At 38.8% G+C, this 23445-nt stretch overlaps 1 protein-coding gene across 1 annotated transcript in view; it reads left to right on the forward strand.

The window, feature by feature from the left end:
- The window catches only part of ITGA8 (integrin subunit alpha 8), an 86130-nt gene that overhangs the window by 50549 nt on the left and 12136 nt on the right, over window positions 1-23445 (forward strand). Inside the window, exons 22-27 of the mRNA XM_015853426.2 lie at window positions 589-668; window positions 2936-3016; window positions 6535-6640; window positions 8271-8429; window positions 12993-13118; window positions 16166-16279. Coding sequence (XP_015708912.1) covers window positions 589-668; window positions 2936-3016; window positions 6535-6640; window positions 8271-8429; window positions 12993-13118; window positions 16166-16279 — 666 coding nt within the window. The remainder of the gene's footprint in view (window positions 1-588; window positions 669-2935; window positions 3017-6534; window positions 6641-8270; window positions 8430-12992; window positions 13119-16165; window positions 16280-23445) is intronic.

Consider the following 23445-nt stretch of genomic DNA (forward strand, 5'->3'; position numbering starts at 1 on the left):
TGGCCACAAGCTGTAATTTGTGGTAACCTCAACTGCAAGGATGACTTTGAAGTGTTATTCATCTAAGTGGAATTACGGCTGCTAGAAGCTGCAGTGTAAAAACCCAAATCAAATCAAAATATTGTGATTCTTCTGCTTCAGCCTCTAAAAGAAAAAAGTGATCCATCAGTCCTGCAGCACCTAAGGCATGCAGCTCCTGCCTCTGTTACAGAGACAAGAGAGGGAAGACTTGGAGAGTGGGATGAAGGCGTGCATGGATGGAAGCAGTGCAGAGGTGCCAGACAGCTGTTAATTCTTCTGTCTTGGCAATATACAGCAAAGACTCTGCGTAGAGAAGGGCCCACTGCTGTGCTCTCAGGAGCCTGCTGCTGTCTTCCACTTGGTCTTTTCTCTGTACAAGTTTTCCATCTGGCAATGTACACAGGCAGGATGGTATTTTTTTTCTCGAAAACAACAAAATTACATTATTTCATAGTAATTGGAAAAAAATAACAGTAACCTACATAAGTGTGTGAGGCTCAACATTAAACAATAATGTTTTCTCAAAGCAAAAAGATCAACTAACATTTGATTTTGTTTCTTCACCAGTTCTCTACAGGTATCCGGTTTTCTGTTCAGCATTTTGAGAATTCAGATTTCAGCATCAATTTTGAGCTGCAAATAAAAAGGTTAGAAGTTTTATCAAGAGCATGGTTATGTAAACTCTTAATTCCTGTTTATCTCTGGAGTTCAACATATAAGAAGTTTAACTCTTACGCATCAGTAGGTATTTCATGGGCCTTCCTATGGTAGCTTTCTTCAGGAGGATTTTTAGAGCCTTGTTGGCTTTTAACTTGTTAGATACAGTTGTCTCAGAGCTGTCTGAGGATTCTATGTGGTTAAAATCAGCTCAGTGCTTTTTCTTTTTTGTTTAAGATAAGTTTTGCAATATTTCCAGTTCTTAAAAATGTTTTCAGTTGTTTTATATCTATATTTTTAGATTTACACTTTATCTTTTTGAAGTGAAATTACCCGATTTTTGCTGCCTCAGCATGCGTGAAAATGTTTCTTTATAGTCAAATGCTTCATTTTCTATAGACTACCTAGTTGAAGTTACTGTCCTGATGAGAAAAAAACTATTTTAGTTCAGTTCATGTGAATCTGTCATTTTCCATTAGTTTACTCCCCATTTTTGAGGATGAAATATTACTGCTGGAAAATATTCTGGTTTTTGCTGAGCAGTCCTTTTCTGAGAGGGGCCAAGAAGCACAGGTCAGGCTGGTTGGTATCACAGCAAACACAAAACATGGGAGTTTTTCAGTAGGTTACAGGGCTTCTGCTACCCCTGTCCTCATCAAATATACACCGGAGTTCCTGGTGGGGCCCTCGCTGCCCCACACTCAGAGACTTAATTGCTAATGTCTGGCCTTTAATGAGGGCCTTGATCATGCTCCCTGTGTTAAATAACTGAGACATTTAAAATGTTTAAGTCATGTTTTCAGAATGTAACCCTGGAGGGAAAGGATGTGCAGAAACTTGGGAAGTGCACAGCAATGCCACAGAAGACGGAGGGGTCCCTGGGCAGGTCTCAGCTGTCTGGGCCATGAGCTGAGGCCATGCTAACCCAGTCATGGGCACCTCCAGAGGAAGTGAGAAAACATATATAATGTCTGTCTTGTGGGTCCCTACTCCATAGCAGTGTTCATCATCAGATCATTAATGAAAGGAGCTAAAATGGATTATTTTCTGGTGTGGATTTTCGTAGGCATTATATACCCCTTAGCAAGAGAGATGTCACGGCACCTTTACTTAAACTGTTTCATTCTCTCTAATACCGTGATACACAAACTGAATTTGAATACTAAATATATGTGATCAAAATCTCTATTTTAACTCAATGGAAAGTAGTATTGTAATAGAAACTGGAGAAAAAATTATACTAGCAACTTAATAGTCCAGTCATTTTTTATTTTTACTTTTACTTAAAAGCAAATTTTAGATGTTGACTGCAGCTCAAAAAATGACTGTAAGAGGATTACATCAAAAGTTCAGCTCATGTTCGAGGGGAATCTGCATTAGTTTACAAACAAATTAGAGCTGCTCCTAATTTTAGCAATCTGTAACCAGAAAGCCTGGATCAAAGCACTGCTGCCCTTTCCTTCTCAGGAGTCAGTCACTGGGAATGCTGGCCTCCTCTGAGTGTTTCCATTTGACTGATGCTACCCAGATGTGATAACAGTAAACTGTGACAGCAATAGACACTTAGTCTCCATGAAACAAGGAAGTGCTTCCATGCTTGCTTGAGTAAAACCTCCTAACTTACTGTTATTGATCCTATAATTAAATACATTCTAAATCTCTTAGGTATTTTTTTCAGTGTCTTCATGAATTTGACCCTGAAAATTGTTCTTTATATGTATGGTCAATACTCACATAAATGGCTGTGTGAAGTGAAACTACCTTTGCTAATAAGGATTTTGTTGTTGTTTTCTTTCTTTAAAGACTGTTATTCAGAAGTCACAAGTTTGGAGAGTCATAGAAGCAAATATAGTTATAACAAAGCCCACCTTGTTCATTAACATTTCCTCCTCCAATGCATGAAACAGCCTTGTATTCAGTTAGAATATTCCTGTTCATACAGATAGCCAAGTTGAACAAGGAAACTTAAATTCTATTCTGAATCAAATAAATTTGTATCATGTTATCTATGCATGGGATTCTTTAAAGGGAGTTTGAGTTGATTCTGTTTTAAAATTTGCTATAAGCTCAACTGATATCAAACTGAAATCCCAAAAAAGTCTGAGGAATGGCAATAACAAACCTTGTGTTGTATAAGGTCCAATGGCACCACTTCCTAACTGTGGCCTTGTGGGTGTTCAGTTCTGTATCTATAACAGTGTAGAGTTCTGCTCCAAAAAAAAACTTATATTTTAACCTTTGTACAAATCTTTTCCAGTTCTAACAAGATTAATTCAACCAGCAATTTAGTTAACCTTCATATCAACATCACTGCTGCGGCTCAGGTGCAGGTCCGAGGGTAAGTATTCCACCATTTCAATTCAGAGACAGAACTATTTGCTGTCGAGAACAGAAATGACATCATATTTTCTAGAGTTAGTGGTGATGATAGAGAAATGAGCTGGATGGGAAGATGAATGTTGTATTAGTAAGTGAAGAATACACAATGAGTGGCATTGAGTACCAGACATCTAAAGACTGGGGAAGTAAGAACCATGGGGGTGAGTTGGTGGGCTGATGTGTGAGAGAAGATGTTGGGAGACAGCAACTGCTGGATGCTGCCATGGGTGGGCAACCAGGTTAAGAGCATTTCATTGCTGTAATGAAAAGGTTGTGGATATTTAATGAGACTTTTCTGTAAGGGCTGCTTTCTACACTGTAGATTCTGATTTTTTCAGTGATATTGTTCATCACATTCATAGGAATATCTTAAAAATATTTTGTATTCTTTGCAGGCTTTTTGTATCCGTCGCGTTCTTTCTGTGCCGTGGTGTGTTCTTTGTAATGGGAAGCTCTGTAATAAATAGATAGGTAAACACCAAAAATGGCAAAAACTACCTCTGCAGTTAAAAGGAGCGTGCCTCTGAGTGGAAAAAAGAGGCTTGAGTTGCTGCCTGCACAGCTAAGGAACAGGTTATTAAATACAGAGGAATTATTTAATTGAATGACTTCCAGTTCCTTTCCTCATAAGTCTTTGGTTTTCATTTTAGCTGTAATATGCGTGTACAAGGGAAAATTCCCAAATGCTTTGTTGACAGATTTTGCTTATTACTCAGAGATGGTGAAGCATACAGCTCCACAGGAACTATTTGCTCATTATTTCCTAGATAAAAATAAAAGAAAGTCTGAGTCCACATTTGGACTGGAAAATGTCTTACACTGGTTCTCTTAGTGCTCTGCACGGGGTTGGATGAAGTGAGACTGCAATCATTATGTATTGTACTGAGAAAGATTACAGTTACCAAACTGCATCAGCATGTATGCATATATACTTATACAGTAGATGTATGGAAATGCTATCTCTATGAGAAAGGAAGAAATCTTCAGTATCCTCTTCAAAAGCAATTTGAGATTGCTCCTTAATTTATTCAATGAGAAGTTGCTCAGATAACTAAGATTTGATTGTGCTGATGACTTTTTCTTTTTCCTGTAAAAATATTGAGTGTTTTATAGGTGTAACCATGATATCCCACTGCCAAAAGAGTTGTAGAGGAATGGGGGATATGGGAAGGAAGGAATCTGGACTGCAAGGACTTGTACCCAGCAGAGTTTTTAGTGTAACCATTTTTTATAGAACTTACTTCTTATATTTTTCAGTGGTCACGTTTGGCTGATCATTGGCATCTGCAAGTCCAGCAGAAATCTTCATATAGTAAATCATTCAACTGTTAAAAATGCTCTAATAGTCAAAGGAGTGGATATCTGTTTGATTTGACCCGATTTTACTACTTCAATGTTCATAAAATCTATTAAAACAAAAGCACACATTCTTACATACTTTGTGATTATTTTAATAGCACGTCTACAGTTGCACTTTATAATTCTGTAAATGAAAAAAACACTATGCTGGGAATGTGATAGAAAGCACTGACTTTTAGAACCTTATGCCTACTTCTTTTTATCTGTGTACACAGTGTGTTTTGCAAAATTGTGTGGTAGCAAAAGTCCTGGCTTTTCTAACTACACAGGAAAGATCTCTCTCTCCAAAGGCAATCTGTAATTAAAGTTCTTATTGGAAATGAGGCTGTTTGTGAAAGATTAGGCTAATTACCTCATCTGAAATGACATACTATGATAGAGAATGCAAGAATCGTAGAGTCACTAAGGTTGGAAAAGACCTCCAAGGTCATCCCGTCCAACTGTCCACCTACCACCAGTATTTCCCTACTAAGTTTCATTTTCTTTACTATGTGGTTTTGCTTGTACATTTGTCTTCTGACATTTCTGTTGGTAGGAGCTAATTAGCATTTTAAGTCTGGGTTTAGATCTAGCAGGATGCCTAACATTTCATGAAGTTGTCCTATCTGGTCCCACGTGGTTTGAGAAGCTATATTCTGTGAAAGATTTTATCAGACACGTATTTCATTGTATATGACATAAAAGCTGAAAGTGGAAGCACTTTTTCCTCCTAAACTATTACAGAAATGTCAGCATTTGTAACAAAATAATCCATTCCTCTGTTGTCTTATTTAAGGAGCAAACTGTATCTGCAGTGATGCTTCTTCCCTTCAAGCAAAAGGGAATTAACATCAGTGAATGAAAGTCCATCACTTCACTCAAATGTTATATTGTTGAAACAAAAAATGTTAGCAATTTTAATTTAACTTTTTTTTTTTTTGTCAGCGAACTCCCAGCTTTAGTAGAACAGGCACTGAAAATTTTTTGCCTTTCCTCTAAACTAAAGAATCTGGAATCCAGCAAAGCAAAGTGAGAGCTGATTGTTGTAAAAACTAAAATAAAACAATTAAAAAGGTTAATGCCTACTGCTTAAACACCAAGGGCGCTTCTATTACCAGCAGATGGCAGATGCCTGGGCCAGAATTCACCTGCGCTGCTGAAAGAAACTCTCGGGATCTGATTTCCCAAGCTCTCAACAGCAGAGTGAGGTTAAAGTTGGCATCTGAATGAAGCCCCTCTAGGGAGCTTTCATTTGTTATGTGAAATAATGCTTCTGATTCAAATGGAAATGTTAACGGGAGACTGTTTAGTTCTTTATTGAGATCAGACACAGAAGGGAAAAGTAAAATAGGAGAACTAAACAAAGATGTCCAAATCTAAGCTGCTGTTCTTTGGCTTTTGTCATTTGTGTTTGAATTGTATTGTGAATATTTTAACGATGTTTCAGGCAATGCCCCATCTGTCGCTTTGTTTGCAAAACAAATAGGAAAGCCTGGACTAAGGTTCCATTCTGTAGCCGTAAACTCAGTTTCTTGATAAAGCAATTTCCACTGCAGCTTTACGGAAGTCATTTGCCCTACCTGTACTTCATTTTTCCACCTATAAAGTGGGGTATATTACTACCTTTTCAGTTTCTTTAAAGGTATAGTATAAGACAAGTTCACTATCAGAGGAATTTTATTTGTTTGTTTGCCTGTTGGTTTATTTATTTTTGCAGGGAAGGAAGATGCATAGCATTGGGTATATACAGGATTTCAGTGTGAAAATATATTATGTATCATTACTCTAGTTTTGTGAGTGTTTGTATGCCTCATCAGTGAGAATGGTGTGAGTCCCAGGCAGACTGCATTCCTCTTTGCCAAAAGAGAAAGTCACTCAGTTGTCTGGAAGGAATTACCTCTCCAGGGAAGTATGGACCTAAATGGTCACCTTCCATAGTTGTAAGGATGGGGCAGTACTTTACATCATCATATGGAAGTATTTTTTCATCATCATATGGAAGTATCATGTTGCTTCCATAGCAATAGGCAAAGCTCTGCTAATGGCAATGAATGTGCCCTTCTGTAGTGGTCTTGGATTTGTGTGTTTTTTTTAAGTAATGCAGCTGGCCACTGTTTGCATTCATTTTATGTATTACAGAGTATCTCACCCACCACAAATAGTTCTGCCTCTTCACAACTGGGAACCCAAAGATGAACCTACAAAAGAAGAAGAAATTGGTCCATTAGTTGAACACATCTATGAGGTAATAATGAATATGATTCCATAGGACCTTACACTGCTCCCAATAAAATCCTGATGAATTTGAATTATTGTCTTTATCAGCATCCTAGATAAAGCCATGCATGTAAATATTCCTACTTTAGAACATGACCCAAATTTAATCTGAGAACTCACAACTCTTTTCATACTAGCAAAGGAGACACTAATTTATGTTTCAAATCTGCCTTTGACATTTAAGAGATCTATAAACATTTAGGATGCTTGGCAGGCATTAAAAATAGTGCTTAAAAGCTCACTACAGCCAACATCAAGTATCTTCACTGACTTGGCTGTTTTTTCATTAAAAGCTATGAGCAGAAGAGTTCAGGCTAGAAACAAGTGTCCCGAATGAGCTGTATCGAATAAAAAGCATCTTAGGAATCTGATGGATGACCTTTATTCCAGGGTATAAAGCAGAATGCCTCACATATGGTTACAATTCACAAATCAGTGCTCAAGAGCTGACAGTGTAAGATTAAAATTTGCGTGATATAATGAACTGTAGTGAATCAGACTACAAAATACAAAATCCTACTTGTTTTATCTTCATCTTAACGTACTTCTCTAAACTGAAAAATCTAACAAATCTTTGTATCTCACTCACCTGTTTGTGGAGAAAAATATGTGGTTTCAAGCATATTTTAATGGTCATTCAATATTTAAGGTGATTCAGAAAGTCTCTTTTGCAGTTTACTGATATCATCAAGGCACAATTAATACCAAACACGAGCACAAAAACTCCTTACTGAAGAAGGTGTAAGATTGAAAGTGGATTTTATTTGGCTCAAAATAAAGCACAGCAGTAGCACAAATTCTGTACATTAAAAAAGAAAAATAAAAGGAGGGGAGGGGGGGCTATTTCAAGTCTCTAGAAGCTTTGAGTAAAGCTCTGTGGTATTTTGTTTCTGTAGCTCTCAAATCCAGCGCTAGCACATCCTCAAACCTCCATGCAGTCATCCATCAGACATTGTCAAATTGTATACTGTTAAAAGAAAACTTTTAACAACCCATGTATTAATTTCTATGCCTTTTTTTTTCCCCCCTTGGAAAATAATGCCATCCTATGATGTTACTTCAGGAAAGTGAATTCTTTTTTCTCTTCTTGGGAAATTTGAACTAAGAAGCGCTGAAAATAGAGTTCTTAATCACAAAAATTACTTTAGGCTCCACTTCTAATCCTTCACCCTGAAATGTGATTCCTTTGTGTCATGAAGTTTTGCCTGTTGTTTTCAGTGTTTTTTGTTCTGGTTGTTGTATATATTTTTACAGTGCTAATGTGTTTTGGTTTGATTCTTGTTGGGTGGGGGTTTTTTTAGGTCATTTCAGGTCTTTCATGCCCAGGAAAAAAATGGGAAAGGTGATGGCTTCTTTCAAAACAATGTTAGACAAAAAGCTGTTCTCCCAGATTTGCTTTCTAACTGATAGCAGAAGGTTCTTTTTCACTGCCTGCCACAGATTTTCCATCAATAAAATGATAATAATAATCTATACCTCTTTCCAAAAGTACTTCAGGATTACAGACGTTAAGAATTTGGAAATATCCAAGTGATGACTGATGTGGTTTTTGTTATTATTTTCTGCCTTTGACAGCACTGATAATGTTTGTTTCCCAGCTTCACAATATAGGACCAAGTGCCATCAACAATACAGTTCTCCATGTCGGTTGGCCTGTGTCCAGTCGAGAAGAGTTTCTTCTTTACATCCTGCATATTCAGACACATGGACCATTGCACTGTCAAACAAGCTCTCCTATTAACGTAATGCAAATCAATGTAAGTCACCCACTGTTATTTCCATCCCTGTCTATATTTGCTTGCCTTTTTCTCTGCCTGAAACTTCACAATGGGAAGGAGTTCTTTGGAAATTTTTCACAATGGCCCTGAGATCATTTTCATGGGTAAAAAGCAAACTGGAGATAGTCCAGCATGTGTCTAGTGTGGCAACTGTGTTATGTGATATGTGCTGGGTAATGAATTATCAGCAGAAGGTTATACGTTTGATTCAGTATCACTGCTTGATAGTGCAGCACAAGGTGCTGTTGGCTCTCTCTGCTGTCAGGCTCTCACTGCTGGCTCCTCCACAGGTAAATAGGGTTTCTGCTGGGCTGTTGCATATCGGTCAGTCACAGCATGTGTTGTGGCCAGGGAATAATTTATTGCACCAAATATAGGATGCATATTTTTAATATCAAAAACTGTATTTTGTAGTGTGGTTAAGTTAACATTGTTTGAGACAGTATATTCTATACAATTAGAGTCACTGTAGAAACGCATATATCTTTTTACCTATTTTAAGCTGATTGTGATTTTGATGTCAAGTAACATTATTTGAATATCATATAAAACAAGCTAACAACTGGAATTCTGCATCAAATGTACTCCAGAAATGAATGGTTTCATGTGCTGCTACCTGTTAAAAAGGATTCCTACAGACTACAATTATTTTTATGCCATAATCAACATTAAACAACATAAAATTTACCACCCTGTAGCAACATGACAAGCTTTTTTGTGGGTTTTTTTTCCTACTTGGAAATGGTCCTGTAATTATTTTAATTGTACCAACAAAAGGGACAAAAATTCCCCCACCAGTTTTTTCTTGGTACTCCTACGCATTGTCTGCTGCCCAGATTGTTTCTCCTGCCATGGCTGTGGTTCTTGTTTTGCAGCAGAGCTGCAGATCTCAGAGTCTGGAGGTGGCAGGACCAAGGAACAGCCTGGTTGCAGCCTCCTTAGTGCAGTGCTGATGACAGGCAGTGGGTCTCAAAGCCTGTTTTAAGGTCTGTGTTTGTGATGGCAGATCCTGCAAAACGAACTGGGTTTGGCTCCAAGTCAGAAGGTTTAGCAAAGCACAGCTCTCCTTATTATCCCATCAAAAACAAGGTATCCAGTTTATTAAGCATAACTGATTCCAGACACTTCTCAAGTGTAACCAGTAGTCTGTTAAACATCTTGTGGGGAGAGCTGCATTCCAAATGCTAAAGCTGTACTATGTCTTCTGCTTACCAGCAGGGCCTGAGCTGAGTTCAGTGGAGAGAAGTGGAGACGGCTTTCTAGCCAGCAGGATTGCTCTCCACTTCAGGAGCTACATGACTCATCTTTTGCTTACAGAGATAGAAATGCACTATGTAGTCACAAAAATATAGAAAAAACACAAATGGCTAAATTTTGTTGTTTCTTTCAAAAGGCAGAAAAGTGAATTCTCCCTCTTCATTTAGTTTTACTACAGAATGGAAATTGAAATGAGAGGAAACTCAAGATGTTTCCATTTTGTAGGCAAAACACAACAAGTTTGGAAATATTTTCTTACTATGATCTTTTGCACCTCATTTCCACTTATTTTTTAGAAGCTGTGAGGAACAGGAAGCTAAGCTGCCCAATTTGTATATGCAACCCTAGGAGCTCAAAGCCCACTGCTCAGATCAGGTTGCAAGTAACGTAAAGGAGTTCCACGTCCTTCCCCCTGGCTACTGGATGCTGCTTTGAGTTTCACTTTAGAAGCCAAGATGGGAGCATTACTGTCAGGAAGGCAGATCCTGTTGGTGGAATGGTGCCAAAGTTCTGAATAACATTTTCAGGGCAATGTATTTTTTTAATGTTGTTGAGTTTGCTTTTCCTCTCCTATTGATAATGGTTATATCTGTTACCTAAACAAGAATGAATCCTTGTGAGGCTTGAGTGAAATTTCATGTTGAAATCACAGTCTGTTTGTCATAGCAGAAGACAGCTTCAGTCACTGCTGCAAGAATTAAACATTCTCCCCTTGCTTTAGCTTTCCGAGCACTAACAGCATGAATACACAATTGGTTTCAAATGCTTCATGCTTATATACTGCTTCAGATGGGTAGAGGATACGGGGGTTTTGTATAAACATCAGGCTGTCTGGCTCCGATTTCCAAATAAGGCTAAGGACATAACATGCCTGGCTCCTCTTGCATTTCAGAACCTTGCATTCTTAGGGTGCTTGGATGTTCCCCTTAAAAATGACTTAGATTGTTCCCTTTCAATTAAAGCGATATATCGCTTCCCATTGTTGAATTTATTCTCTTGTAGAAAATTTTCCATCACGTTTCATTGTTTCATTCCCAAAGATAAATTTTGATTGTAAAACCGTACATACATGGGACAACTCCTATTTAGGGGCTTTTTTTCTGTAGCTTCTCTTTCTTTCAGGGTGGTGATAATAAAATTATTAATCTTGCAAATGGTGTGAAGAGGAGGAAGAGGACTGATGGAATATGGGAACAAATTCAGTGCACAAAGGAGCTCAGTATGCTGGGATGCTTCAGTCTGTTCACAGATACAATCTACAAGATGGGAAGTGGCGGGGACAGCATGCTGAGGGCCTGACTGCCCTTAGCCTGCTCCTGCACAGGAATGCCATGTGTTCACAGCACAGGAACTGGAGCTTCAAGTGAAGCTTGCAGTCAGATTCAAAGCAAGCAGAAGGAAGTGGTGGTTCATGCAACAGGCATTGGATGTCTGGAACTTGTTGCCAGAGGAAGCAGTTGGGGTTAAAAGTTTATGTGAGTTTAGGAGAGAACTGGACAAATTTGCAAAAGAGAAGGACAGTGAATGTTATTAAATGAACAGAAAGTTCGTCTGCATCAGGAAGTCCCTGAGCTGGAAGCTGAAAGTTATTAGAAGAGGGTATGGCAAATGCATGCCTTGTTCCTGCTCTTCCTTCCACATCTGTTTGAAGGCAGGGCTGTTGAGAAAAGGCTTGGAGAGCTGGACCTTTGGCCTGATGCAGTATTTATCCAGTATTTGTATATTATGAGGTGTGTGGTGTGTTTTTTTACTGTGCTAATAGCAAGAAGTGGTTTTAGGCAGCCTGTGCCTGTAAATACCAGAGGGACAGGCAGTGGTTTCCAGCTGCAGTGGATGGAACAGAACACACAGAGTAAAGCCAACACATGGGTAAGGTGCACCTGCTGACAGGTTCTGACGCCATCCCAAGGCTATTCTCCTCTGTGCTGCAGAGCTCTCACCAGTGTGTGCCGCTTCTGCTCTGGGGACACAAAAAGTCCTCCTGAACATTCCTGATGGAATTACATGTTGCTGCTGTCTTTTACCTGATATCATTAACCTGAATATTTAGGCAGTTCTGCTTTTAAACTATTGCAAGAGACATTTATGTTTTTCATAGTCCCTCTGGGCTGTTTTTAAGTTTAGCTGTAAATAATTCACTATCAAAGATGCTGACACTCTATGATCTATTAAAAAAATAAGCAAATGTAAAAATGATCAAGTATTCAAATGGCTCTACATATGTATCAGTTATCTTTGTATATCAAGGGCTTCTTCAAAGGCATGTCATTTTATCGTGGGTTTTTTTATCATCATTATAGTAGTCTGTATACCCTGGTGAAAGAATCCTGGAAAGAGAATTCCCACATGTTATCACATGGAGGGGCAGAGATTTACTAGCTACTCAACTGTTCCCTTATTGCAAAGGATGCTTCTCACTGAAGATCTCAGACAATATCAAAACGGTTCCCTTTTTGCCTTTGAATTTTGGGGCTGTGAGCATCCTGGTCTAGAGGGAGGTGTCCCTGCCTATAGCAGGGGGTTGGAACTGGAAGATCTTAAAGGTCTCTTCCAACCCATTCTGTGATTCTAATGATGGATTTGTTGTATCTGTTTCTAATCTGAGGCACCCACTGAATAGTGTTGCTATGCTTAGGTGAGTTCCTTTGAGATCTTATGACAAACTTCTACCTATATTTTATTGTGATTTGACACAATCAGTTTCTCATAAACTAGAATTTACCTCTCCCTCCATAGAGATTGAATTTTCACTCATTCTGAGGCTTCTTGAGAGAAGCTTTAGAAGCTCTGTGTATAGATTAAATGCAACCTGGCAGCAGTAAACCCAGCTTTCATTCAGAGATCACAAATCCATGAAGACAGTGGGATGCATTTTAATATGAGATTGAAAATGAACATTATACAAAGTTGTTTTTAAAAAAATCTTCAACAATGATGAAAAGCTGTGCTGCTGGAATTCAGGTTTACTTTCTTTCCTGTTACATTCTGGTAATGCTGGTAAAATCATTATCTTGCAATAGGCAGATCCTGATCTGAGCTAATGACCAGATTTTGAATTTATCCTATTACAGAGAACAGAACCCAGCCCCAAGAGTCCAACAAAAATAAGTACAGAGTGAACAAATGTCATCTACTGTAATCCCTATAGCCAAGCAATATGTTGCTGTGCTACTGCTAATCGTACTCTGAATCCAAAATTGAAAACCTCTGAGAAGGGAACTAGTCTGTTAGATCCATTGTATGGGTACATCATTAATATTCAATGTGGTTTTTTTCTCTTTGTAGTTTGCTGTTCCACAGGACACTCCTGAACTTGCTGCTTTTTTATATAATTCCACAATTACTCATTACATCAGGAGAAGGGAAGTAGCTGTGGCAGAACCTTACAGGAGGAACTCTGCAAAAATACTGGTGAGCTGACTAAAATCTGTACTCTGAAACTATACACGCAGTGCAGTCTTGGTGGCTGTTGGTTTGGCTGCAGTTTATTTACAGGCTCATAAAAAGTACCTCATGCTTAAAATGAAAATTTTCATTTTAAGTGAAAAATAAGAAGTGACAGCTCTGATGTGCAAATACTTCGAAGCATATTCGGTCCTGCCATTAAGTACTTATATACACATGAAAAGATAAGACTCTTTCCCTTTCCAGCACCACAGGCAAGGCAGATGAGACAGGACACCACATACCAACCAGCAGCTGAGGTGTTTGAAATTATGAGCAAGAGCAAAACTATCTCCCAGCTAGTCCAGGAAGATAGTTCTGTTTGGTCAGTCTGATACCTGAATGTTGGTACATGGCTGCATTTTCAGATGGATTTTCTGTTTCTTCACTCCTGCATTCTGTGTCCAGTCTCAAGGATACTTCAGCATTGTAGGCATCAGCTCCCTGGGCCTGGCGGCTGCATTCAGAGTTGGTGACCTCGAGATCGGTGGTGGGATTCGTGCAGTCAGTGCTTTTCTTTTGCTTTTATGAACCTCAGGCAAAGTTTCTTCCACATCGTGCAGTCTCCTATTAAGCTATTTATTGCAAGCTCATATTTGGATTCTTGACGTGACTAGAATTTGGTAGGAAGAAAAGAACATCACAGGTGTAAGTGTTCTGGAGTAATGCAGTAATTACATTGCTTCTGAACATTAATTTGACAATTTTTATAACAGAACATGAAAGTAATGAACACCATAATGTAATTAAGAGGAAAAAGCACTGATGAATCCCATTTGAAGCAATAATCACTGCTGATGCCTATGTAATCCTTTCATCAGTCTAATGCCCTGGGAAGCCTCTGATTCCACTGAGGCTGAAGGATAAATGCCTGGGCTTTCAGAAATACCAGTCAATACCACAGAACACTTAATCCATTCTTCAGAAATACCTTAATTATCAGTTATCTCCCTCAGTGATTAAGCTCATATGCTACCAACACAGAAATTACTGCAGCAACTGTGAATGGTTAACCAACATTGTAAGTATGCACTGTGTCTGCACCTTATTACTCAATTTAAAATATGAGGCAGATTTTTCAGCTGCTTGATGCAGGCTGAGAGTATGCAGAAATATAAAACTGGCACATGTGATGATCATTCCTCCCTTGCAATGTGCTTTTGATAAGCACAAATCAGAATGGGATTGGGTACAGTGCCTGTGAATGAATATATAGCAAGGCTTATCCAGGATAGACATAGAAAAATAAGCTAATGTATCATTAATTCTGTTAGAAACTGGTCCCAGTTCCTCCTGCCTTCAGCACTGACTACTACAGATTAAAAAATGTATATATTTTTAAATTGTGATTCATAGAGGGTATGTATGGAAAGTGAATGCTGTTGTTGAAAATGACTGATAGGCCAAAGGCAATTTTTTGTTCCAAATGTTATATTTCTTCACAAGTTGTAAGTAACCTTAATTTTCATTAAAACATCTTCACAGAAATGAGAAACGTTCTGAGAACTTCTAATGCTGTTCGTATAGTTTGTTAAACATTAGGTTACTCTTCCATTAGTTCTACTGTTACAGTGTTCTGAAAAATCACTATGGATTAAATCCGTTACTACAATAGAAATATGTGTTCCGGCCCTGAATGTCAGCCAAAAGTAGAATTTTGCATACTAATAATTTATTATGTTAATATGTTGTTTTGGCCACTATGATTAATGAACACAGCTCTCCTCCTTCCTGCAAGATAAATAAATCTGGATGGAGGATGTTTAAATATGAAAAGCCAAATAAACAGATACTCCAAAATCCTCATTAAAGAAAAAAAAAAAAAAAAAAAAAAAGTTAATGGTTGCAAGTTCCAGTTTCATTTTCAGGCAGATTTAGAGAATAGAGCATAAGTATTTAGCTTCTGCTTAACTTGTAGTAAGGTAGGATTGGTGGGGAAAGCCGTCCATAAAGACACAGAAATCCTTAAAGTTGCTTTTAAATCTATTACGTTTGCCATCATCTCGGTTTCTGAAGTATGGGCTCTGGTAGGGCAGCTATTCTTCCTTCCCCAGAGGAATACACTTGTGAGAAATAACCTTTGCCATCGAGGTCATGAGGTTTCCTGACAGGAGAGTTGATAAAGTATCCATAAGAAAAGGAGTCTCTGCTGTGTTATAAAAATACGAGTCAGATAAAACCACAGCCTTCCTCTGGAATGAAATCAAAACTTTTCAGGTAAAACTCATTTGTGTATGCACAACAATGTAATTTTTCTCCAAACTTTAACACACTTTAGTTGTCTTTCTATGACATCTGCCTTCCTTTACACCCCGAACAACCTCATCATTTCTGGGGTTTCCCATGGGACTTTGCTCATTCCCTTCAGTGGCTCCCAGTCAGCTTTTAGCAATTTTTGTGACATTCTCCTGGCAGACCTTAACAGAATATATGGTTTTGAGTTTACTTGACTTGACTTTCGCCTTCTTGTCTGTTTATAAGCCAGAATCACTGCTCATCAGCAATGTTTCATGGGACATGAGTTTTAAATAAAGCAACTAATGAATCTTAGCAAATATTCTGGCTGCTATAATGTAAATATCAGTAGGAAAACTGGGAGAGTTGGAAGAGGGAAAAGATTTAAGAACACAGATGTAGACTTCAGGCAGAGAGGACAGAAAAAATACACATTGAAATGACAAAATGGTCAATAGAGATTGAACACATACTTCAAAGGATTGATGGATACCTGGACATTTTAATAGCTCTGCATACTAGACTGGTGAAAGCTATTACTTTTATTTTCATTACTAAAGTAGTTGATTGTATTCACTGATGGCACAAACACAGTTTCCTTCGCTTTATATTCTCACAGTGGCTCGTGACATATCTCATTTATATTAGATTACATCACTGGTTTCAGACTGCTTAACTCTTATAGGAAAAGTCCATTTGTTTTGATAATTTAGAGCATTTGAAAGTGATTTCATTCATCTTTAAAACAAAAGTATGATTTCCCTTTGTTTTATACCCAGAACTGTACAAATGTGAAGTGTATCCTAATTTCCTGCAATGTGGGACAGCTGGAAAGAGGGAAGAGTGCAGCGCTGAAAATCAGGTCTCGACTATGGGCTGAAACTTTCCTGCAGGTAAAGCAAACAAAAAACTTTCTATACACATTGATCCCTACATCTTTTATTTAATTAGATAGTTATGACAGATATTAGATATAATGACTATGGAATTAAATGGGCCAAGTGCAAAGCCTTGTGAGTTTGACTTCCTTTGAAGGTAATATCTGACTAGCTCCTGTTCAGGTCACATGCATGTTGCTTACTTTCCTGTCACCCACTATCAGCCCCTCTCGAACTCATCTCCTGGATCTTCCCTGAAAATTCTATGATTTTTAAGCATCTTTACTGTTTTTCTTTCTGCTTTCCTGGACTGGCCTGGCCCAAATCAATCATCTCTTAGGATTCATTGGGGTGCTCTGCATCCCGCACATCTTTCCAGATGAAAGATCTCTTTAGGAGCTGCACTGTAGATGGTGTACACTGTGTCCAGTTTACAAATAAATTTTTATTCATTATCTGTTAAACTAAGGAAGAGGAAAATGCATTAAGTTCATGTCATATAATCATAAAATGCTTTAGGTTGGAAAAATATCATCTACTTTCATCTCCCATTTAACATACACTATTCAAGTAGAGACTACCTGTGACCTTCCCCTAAGAAGACAGGGCAGTTGCAGACCATGGAAAGAATGAACTTATCCTTCCAAATTCTTCCAATTCCAATTTCACCTGCTTTCAGAATTGTATTTATACTATGTAAGGCAGAGGGATTGCACTGTGAGCTGTTAAATTATAGTTGGCCACATGACTTTAGTATAATGTGGTTGTCATGGACTTGTCTTTTTACGGTAGTGTTTTCCAAATGGCCCTTCAGAGGGAATCTTCTCTATGCTATTGAAAAGATAAAGTTACTGTGTCTTGCTTTTGAAAATAAAAAAATCCCATGATTTATATCACAATCTGAAATGTGAAACTTCCCAGATCTTCATTGCTGTAGTGCTTCTCTGAAGGATTTGTTTTTCTTAGAGATAACACCTTTAAGCACTGTGCTAAGAGAACGATAAGAATATCAGCGCTGTGGGTTTGGGTGAATATCTTTATCTCTGGACAGTACACTGAGTAATTTTTATTTCAATTTGCTGTTACTGGGAAATAACAGCAGATCCTATTGTGATGGAACTGATAGATTATTGCCTTTCTTCTTCAAGGAATTTAGAATCCTAGTCTTTCTACCAGGAGTGTAGTAGCCTTCCTGTGTTCCCTGTAGCTATGGGAGAAAAGCAGTTCATGCCCACAACACCTTTTACCCTAGCAGGAGAAGAACAGAATGCTCAGCTTACAACAGGAGGTTTAAGTGGAGCTCTTCACACCACTCAAGTTAACTTTTCTTTTTCTGGAACTGTGAAAGGAGATGAATTTTTCCTCATTTAACTTGCTTCCCTGGAGAAACCAGAGAGCAGGTGGGCCCATTGCATACTGGATAGCCCCTATTAAATTCATTTAAGAGCTTAGCCCAGCTACTTCGCTGTCCCTAACACATAGAGACAGCCGGAGAGGAAGAGATTATCCATGGCTAGAACTATTTATAATAATTTTGATCACCACAGTGTCCAAGTAATATTAGAAGTGAACCTTCTTCATCTTACTCACCAAACAAAAGTAAAAGCTTACCTCCCTTTGTGAGCTACAGTACTGGGAGCTGGACCTGTCACATTCAGGATATAATCAGGATTTTCTGTTCATCATTCTGCAGGTGAAATCTAAGTAAATTTGTAAGGGCCAAAGCTTTGCCTTGTTAAAAACCAAACATGTAAATGAAACCCCTTGCACAGACCCTGGACCCTGGGTTTCTAGGCCATTTACAGCTATTTCAGTGGGAATTATTCTCCTGAGTGTTCTGAGTACAGTTTTGTGTGTAGCAGGAAATAACTATGAGATTAAACAAATTTAATGAGAAACAGAGTGGTTTTCTAAGCTTTTGGTTGTGACAGAGGATGTGTAGCGTTAGCAGAAACTGGCTACAGTAGACACAAAATCTCCTTTCCTTAGTATCTCCTAATGGACAGAATATTTTTCTAGAATGTTAGCTAAAGAGTTTATATTTAAAAAGCTTAAATATGAGCTTTTTCCTAGGAAAAGCCTAACTTTGTCTCAGGTGGAGGACAACTGCATGAAATTTAGTAGTGTGGTTTTACAGTAGCAGTGAGACGCGCCTTACTTCATTTTAAGCATCCGAAAGTTCTATGCCAGAGCATATAGCTAACTGTATGGGGACAGGGACAAGAAAGAGAAGTGTCTGAAGAGGATGATTCAGAACACCCTTCTCTACTGTCTTGATCTGAGTGGTGGAGAACGGTCACAGCTGTGCTTTGGGACACAGTTGTGTGCAAACACAGAGGCAGTACAAGGAAGGATGCTGCAATCACTTTAGCATCATCTTCTCACTTAACAGAGCCTGTTTGCTATGAACGTATCTCCCTGCATGTAGAGAGCTTGAGGCAGAGGTGGATCCCCATCCTCATGGGAATGAGCCCTCCTGTAGGCTCTGTAGGTGCTGAGACCCCACGACACACACTCATACAGGTACCTCTTTTGATGCTGCACTGTCCTTGCATACCCTTGCTATCAAAAGAAGTTTTGGTTTCTTTTAGTTTTTGAATGAGCTGTGAGAGTTTCACATTTTATCTATATCCTCAGGAAGCATTGCTGTTTCCTTCAGATTGTGGCTTACAGGCCTTATAAAGGCCCAGAAAACTCCACTTTCAGCAACAGGATTTTTTTCCATGTAAAAACTGGCAGTCCCCTGAGAACTGTTGCATCCTCCCATTTATGTCTAAAAGGCTGCCAGAATAACATGACCCCTGCTTCACATGCAAACATATATACTGAGAAGAGAGAGAGGGCAAATAGTGTGATGGGATCCGGTTGCCTTCCTCCCACTCACCTCAAAACAGTTCCCTTTTTTAAAGCCCCTTTTAAAATTAACACTTAGGCAGCCATCACCATAAAAGAAGATAGAACACAATTAGTTTCCTAAAAAGGGCATTCTTTGCTGTTAGTAAGCCTGTAAACTTTTAGTTCCCAAAGTTATTCCAGAAGGAAAGTGAAGTACGCCTCAGCAAACTGCTGCTGTGAGCACATCTGAAATCTACAGATTCAAATTGAGGATTAAGATACAGACAAAACAGTAAGGATGTAGTGGTTCCGAACCAGGACACAATGACCCCACACTAATGCTTTTGTGCATAAGCTCAGAGAAGTTGGTGTCTTCGCAGCAATATCTCAAATGCTTTTGTACATGCACAGTATTTTCCTATGCCAAAGAAGGCAGGATGGTGGTGACATGCAGCATTCCACAACTGCGTTATAGTCCAGGGGAATATATGCTGATCTGCAGGAGAAATGTTGTGCCCATTAAAGCTGCGCACAAACTGTCAGTATGCATTTTGCCCTCCAAGACATGTTAATGTCTCCTTATAGATAGGTTACTGTGAGCCCAGTAAAAAACTGAAGTGATTGATGAATGCTCAGATGAAGTAATTCCTGTTTCTCCTTGAAGCTCTGTGGATGAGCCTGTATATTTTGTTACCACAAAATATCCATCCTGTAGTGAGCGATTCCTTCCTGTTCCACTTAGATTATTTGGCAACAGCTGACCCCTTTGCCTCTTGACAGTTGTAATCTCTCACCCTAAAGCCCAAACTCCCATAACAAATAGCAGCTAAATGACATGCTACAAGTCGACATGTTTGAGTAAATAAAGCAGCCCAAATTTCCCAAGCAGCCAACAAAGATAGAGACAGACATTGTGCAAAGGCCAAGAAGAATCACAGACTTTTTTTGGATTAGCTTCAAAGCCTGGCTGTAAATGTGAACCCTCCACTAAAGCTGACTTTTGGATTCAAACTTGCTGATCTAGCAAATAGTGGCCTGATTCATACTAAAAGCGAAACAACCTTACAAGGCCACTTACATTGTGTGCTGTTAGGGCACTGTGATGTCCTCATTTATCTAGCTGTGGCGTTCTCAACTCATCAGAAGGAGATCCAAGGGGATCCTGACCAGCATCCTTTGAACTCCAATGGGTACTTTTCATGTAATGCTCAGGAGTTTGGAAAATGTATTTCTAAATGGTGAATCTGCACCTTATGTCTGATTTAAAGACACGCTTCCAGGTGCAGAAGAGAGCTGACTAGGGCCACACCGACTGTTCTGGGTGTTGCACATGTGGTGTTTGCAGAGGGCTGGAAATTAGAACAGAGGTGAACTGATGGAGGTGGTCTGTCCCTAGTTGCCAAAGATAGGCCTTGGCTGTATATAGAAGTTTAAGTAGATTAGTTTCATTCAGATTGAGGACTGAAAGTCATAAATCTGATGCACTGCCCTTCAGGACACACAGAATAATAACAAAAGGAGGAAGTTGTCAGAGAAATCTGCCTTTATGTCAAACAGTTGTTGTTATTTGAGAAAACAAAATAAGTAAAAAAGAAAACGGTGTGTGGCCAAAAATACCACATTATGCTGGCTTTGGTTGTTTATTTGGAGTGAAGGCTAAAAAGAGAGACTTTGGCACTGGGCTGAGCCAGCTGGATGGTTTTTTGGGTGTGGGCTCGTTTTGTTTTCATTCATTGTTATTCAAAATAGTGTCAAAATGCAAACAAGAGCAGAACATAAGGATCTTGGTAGATGTGCTGGGGTATATGTTAGGTTAACTTTATGGAGAAATAAGCATCTTAAACTGATAACCATTAAAATCACTTTAAAGAGATCTGAAATCTCAAGAAATAGCTGCCTCTATTATACTTTATAATACTCCATTTAAATGATATAGTATGTCATTTAAAATATATATTATGTCAAGTATAAATGATTAAAGGTAGAGATGAGAAGGTGTTGATTTTCAAAGGCGTATTATCTTTGTTCAGAAGCATGGGCTTGCCATCTTAGTACAGATAGCACTTTTTCACTGTGCATGCAGTAATAGATGAATTCTTTTAAATATGCTAGAAGAACAAATAGTTTCATGACCTCTACTTTCAGCATTTATGTAAGCTACTCCTTGTTGGCAGTTGTTCAGGTTTTTGGAGGTATGGGTCAAAGAAAGCAAACTAATGAATTCCCTAAGCCTACATTTAAAAGGTAACACCATATTGCTTCCCGTCTCCTCTCTAAAATGTGCCAGACTGTGGTGGACACAGAGGGAAACAAGTATTAATCAAGAGAGCCAATATTATTGCAATGGCACTGAACTCTGCGGGAGACTGCAGCTCTGGGGGGAAAACTCCCCTGCAAAATGCAGCTTGCTATACAGACAGCACCTGCTCTTAAGTAGGGCAGCTTCACCAGGCTTCATCTACCCAGAAAAGCATATTTCAGAGAAGCTGAACAGTGCTCCACAGAGGCAGTGGAACAAGGTCAGTCTGGGGAGTCTCTCTTGTAATTAAACTCTTCAAACTTGCAGAAAATCAATCAGCTGTCAGACTTCCTCACACTGCTACAAGTTCTGTTCCTCCTGCTCTCAGTGTAGCTACCCTTCACCCTCTGCATGTCAATCTGCCCTGAGACAAAGATGCCTCAGTGTGACCTAAGGATATCAGGAGACCTCAGGTCTTTGCCTGAGCTTCCTGCAGAAACTGCCAGCTTTCTGCCAGAGCCTGGAGAACTTTCTTCTGAGTTCTCCAAGCATTTCCAGCACTCCCCAGATTATTTCTTTTTATCTCAATAGTACCTAGGGAAATTCTTCACTGAATATCTATTGGGAATGCTTTCCTGAATTCCTGGCTGCTCCTTGTGTCTCACAACTCTTAAAGAAAACAAAGGCTTCAGTTGATACTGTTTGTAAAACAGAAGTGTGTGGAAAGAGGGAAGTGTTAGCAAATCCACCAGCAGGGATCTGCCACCCAGGCAGCACAGGGAATGGGCTTGTTCCACCACTTAGACAGCATCTGGACAAACAGCTGTCTCAGGGACATGCACAGGGGCAGGCTCAGTTGTTTGCCCACCATGGGAACTTAAAAAGGCTGATGTAGCCAGGGCTGGGCTCCCTTCTGTTGATCATTAGGCACTGACATCCTCTAAGACTAAATTCCTTCTTCCCTTTTCTCTGAGCCACAATGGAACCCTCAGTTGAACTGCAAACCACAAATCCTTCTCCTTCCAGTAAACACTGAATATTTAAATATATGCTGTTTAAAAAATTATATGCTAAAATCCTATGCTCAATTATATGCATAAAGAAATGCTGTTTCTCACAAATGACTTGAGAATTATAGACACAGCTGTAGGCGAGAAAGCTGCCTGTCTCCAAAATTTTGGTGTAAGTAAAATCCTGTTCCCAACTGATGCTGACCACAGTCATTGTTCTAACACTCTTTGCCACGAGCACAGAATTCTGCACAGGAAAATACTCTTTTATATTCCCAATTTCTATAAAGTAATGGAGATGTGCACATTTCCAAGAGCCTAATGATGGGTTGAGAACAGTTGATAGAAGTGGGCACAACCCGCAGTTGTTAACCCCAGCCAAGCACTAAATCACAGAAAGAATCCTCCTCCGCCTATGATGTTCTTATTGCTGATATAAACAGAAAATGAAATAAGCCATGTATAGTAGGTGAAAGGATTTGTTTTCCTATGGGTTCTGCCTTTCTTTATAGGATATTTCAAGAGTTAATGCCTTCGCTGTACCTTAGCCAACCAGTCTGTCTGCTTAATATATGCTTCTTTAATACTCTAATATTTCCTGCCCTCTCCACTACAGATTATTTTTATAAATCACAGCCAGAATCCTGCTTAATATGAACTACTTAGAACTGAAAGCATGAGGCTTTTTTCAGGCAGAGGAGATTCTGAATTTGCAAATGCAAATTATTGTATAACTACAGAAACATGCTGGGATTTCATGAAACAGTCCAAAATTTGGCATCTCTCATAGAAGTTGAAGAATGCCTTGAGTCTAGAAATAGAAAATAAGGAATGTGGTAAAGAAAACATAATTTTTCTGAAGACCATCTCATAGACGTTAAGCACCATGAAAGTTTAGAATAATTGTTTATTTTCTAAGTCTAATATTATGTCAGTTTATTTTTTATTTCAAGCATTGATGATAGAAAATGTAGTTCCTTCCATTAGATGTCTTCTGTATTAAGGAGCTGATTTGACTGCTCCTATGTAGTCTCCTAAGGCAGTTTTCTTTCTATTGCTCATTCCTAATATAAGCCTAAAGGAGAGGTTGAATGTTC

This window comes from Coturnix japonica, chromosome 2, assembly GCF_001577835.2.
Source record: "Coturnix japonica isolate 7356 chromosome 2, Coturnix japonica 2.1, whole genome shotgun sequence".
In the NCBI taxonomy this organism is placed as follows: Eukaryota; Metazoa; Chordata; class Aves; order Galliformes; family Phasianidae; genus Coturnix; species Coturnix japonica.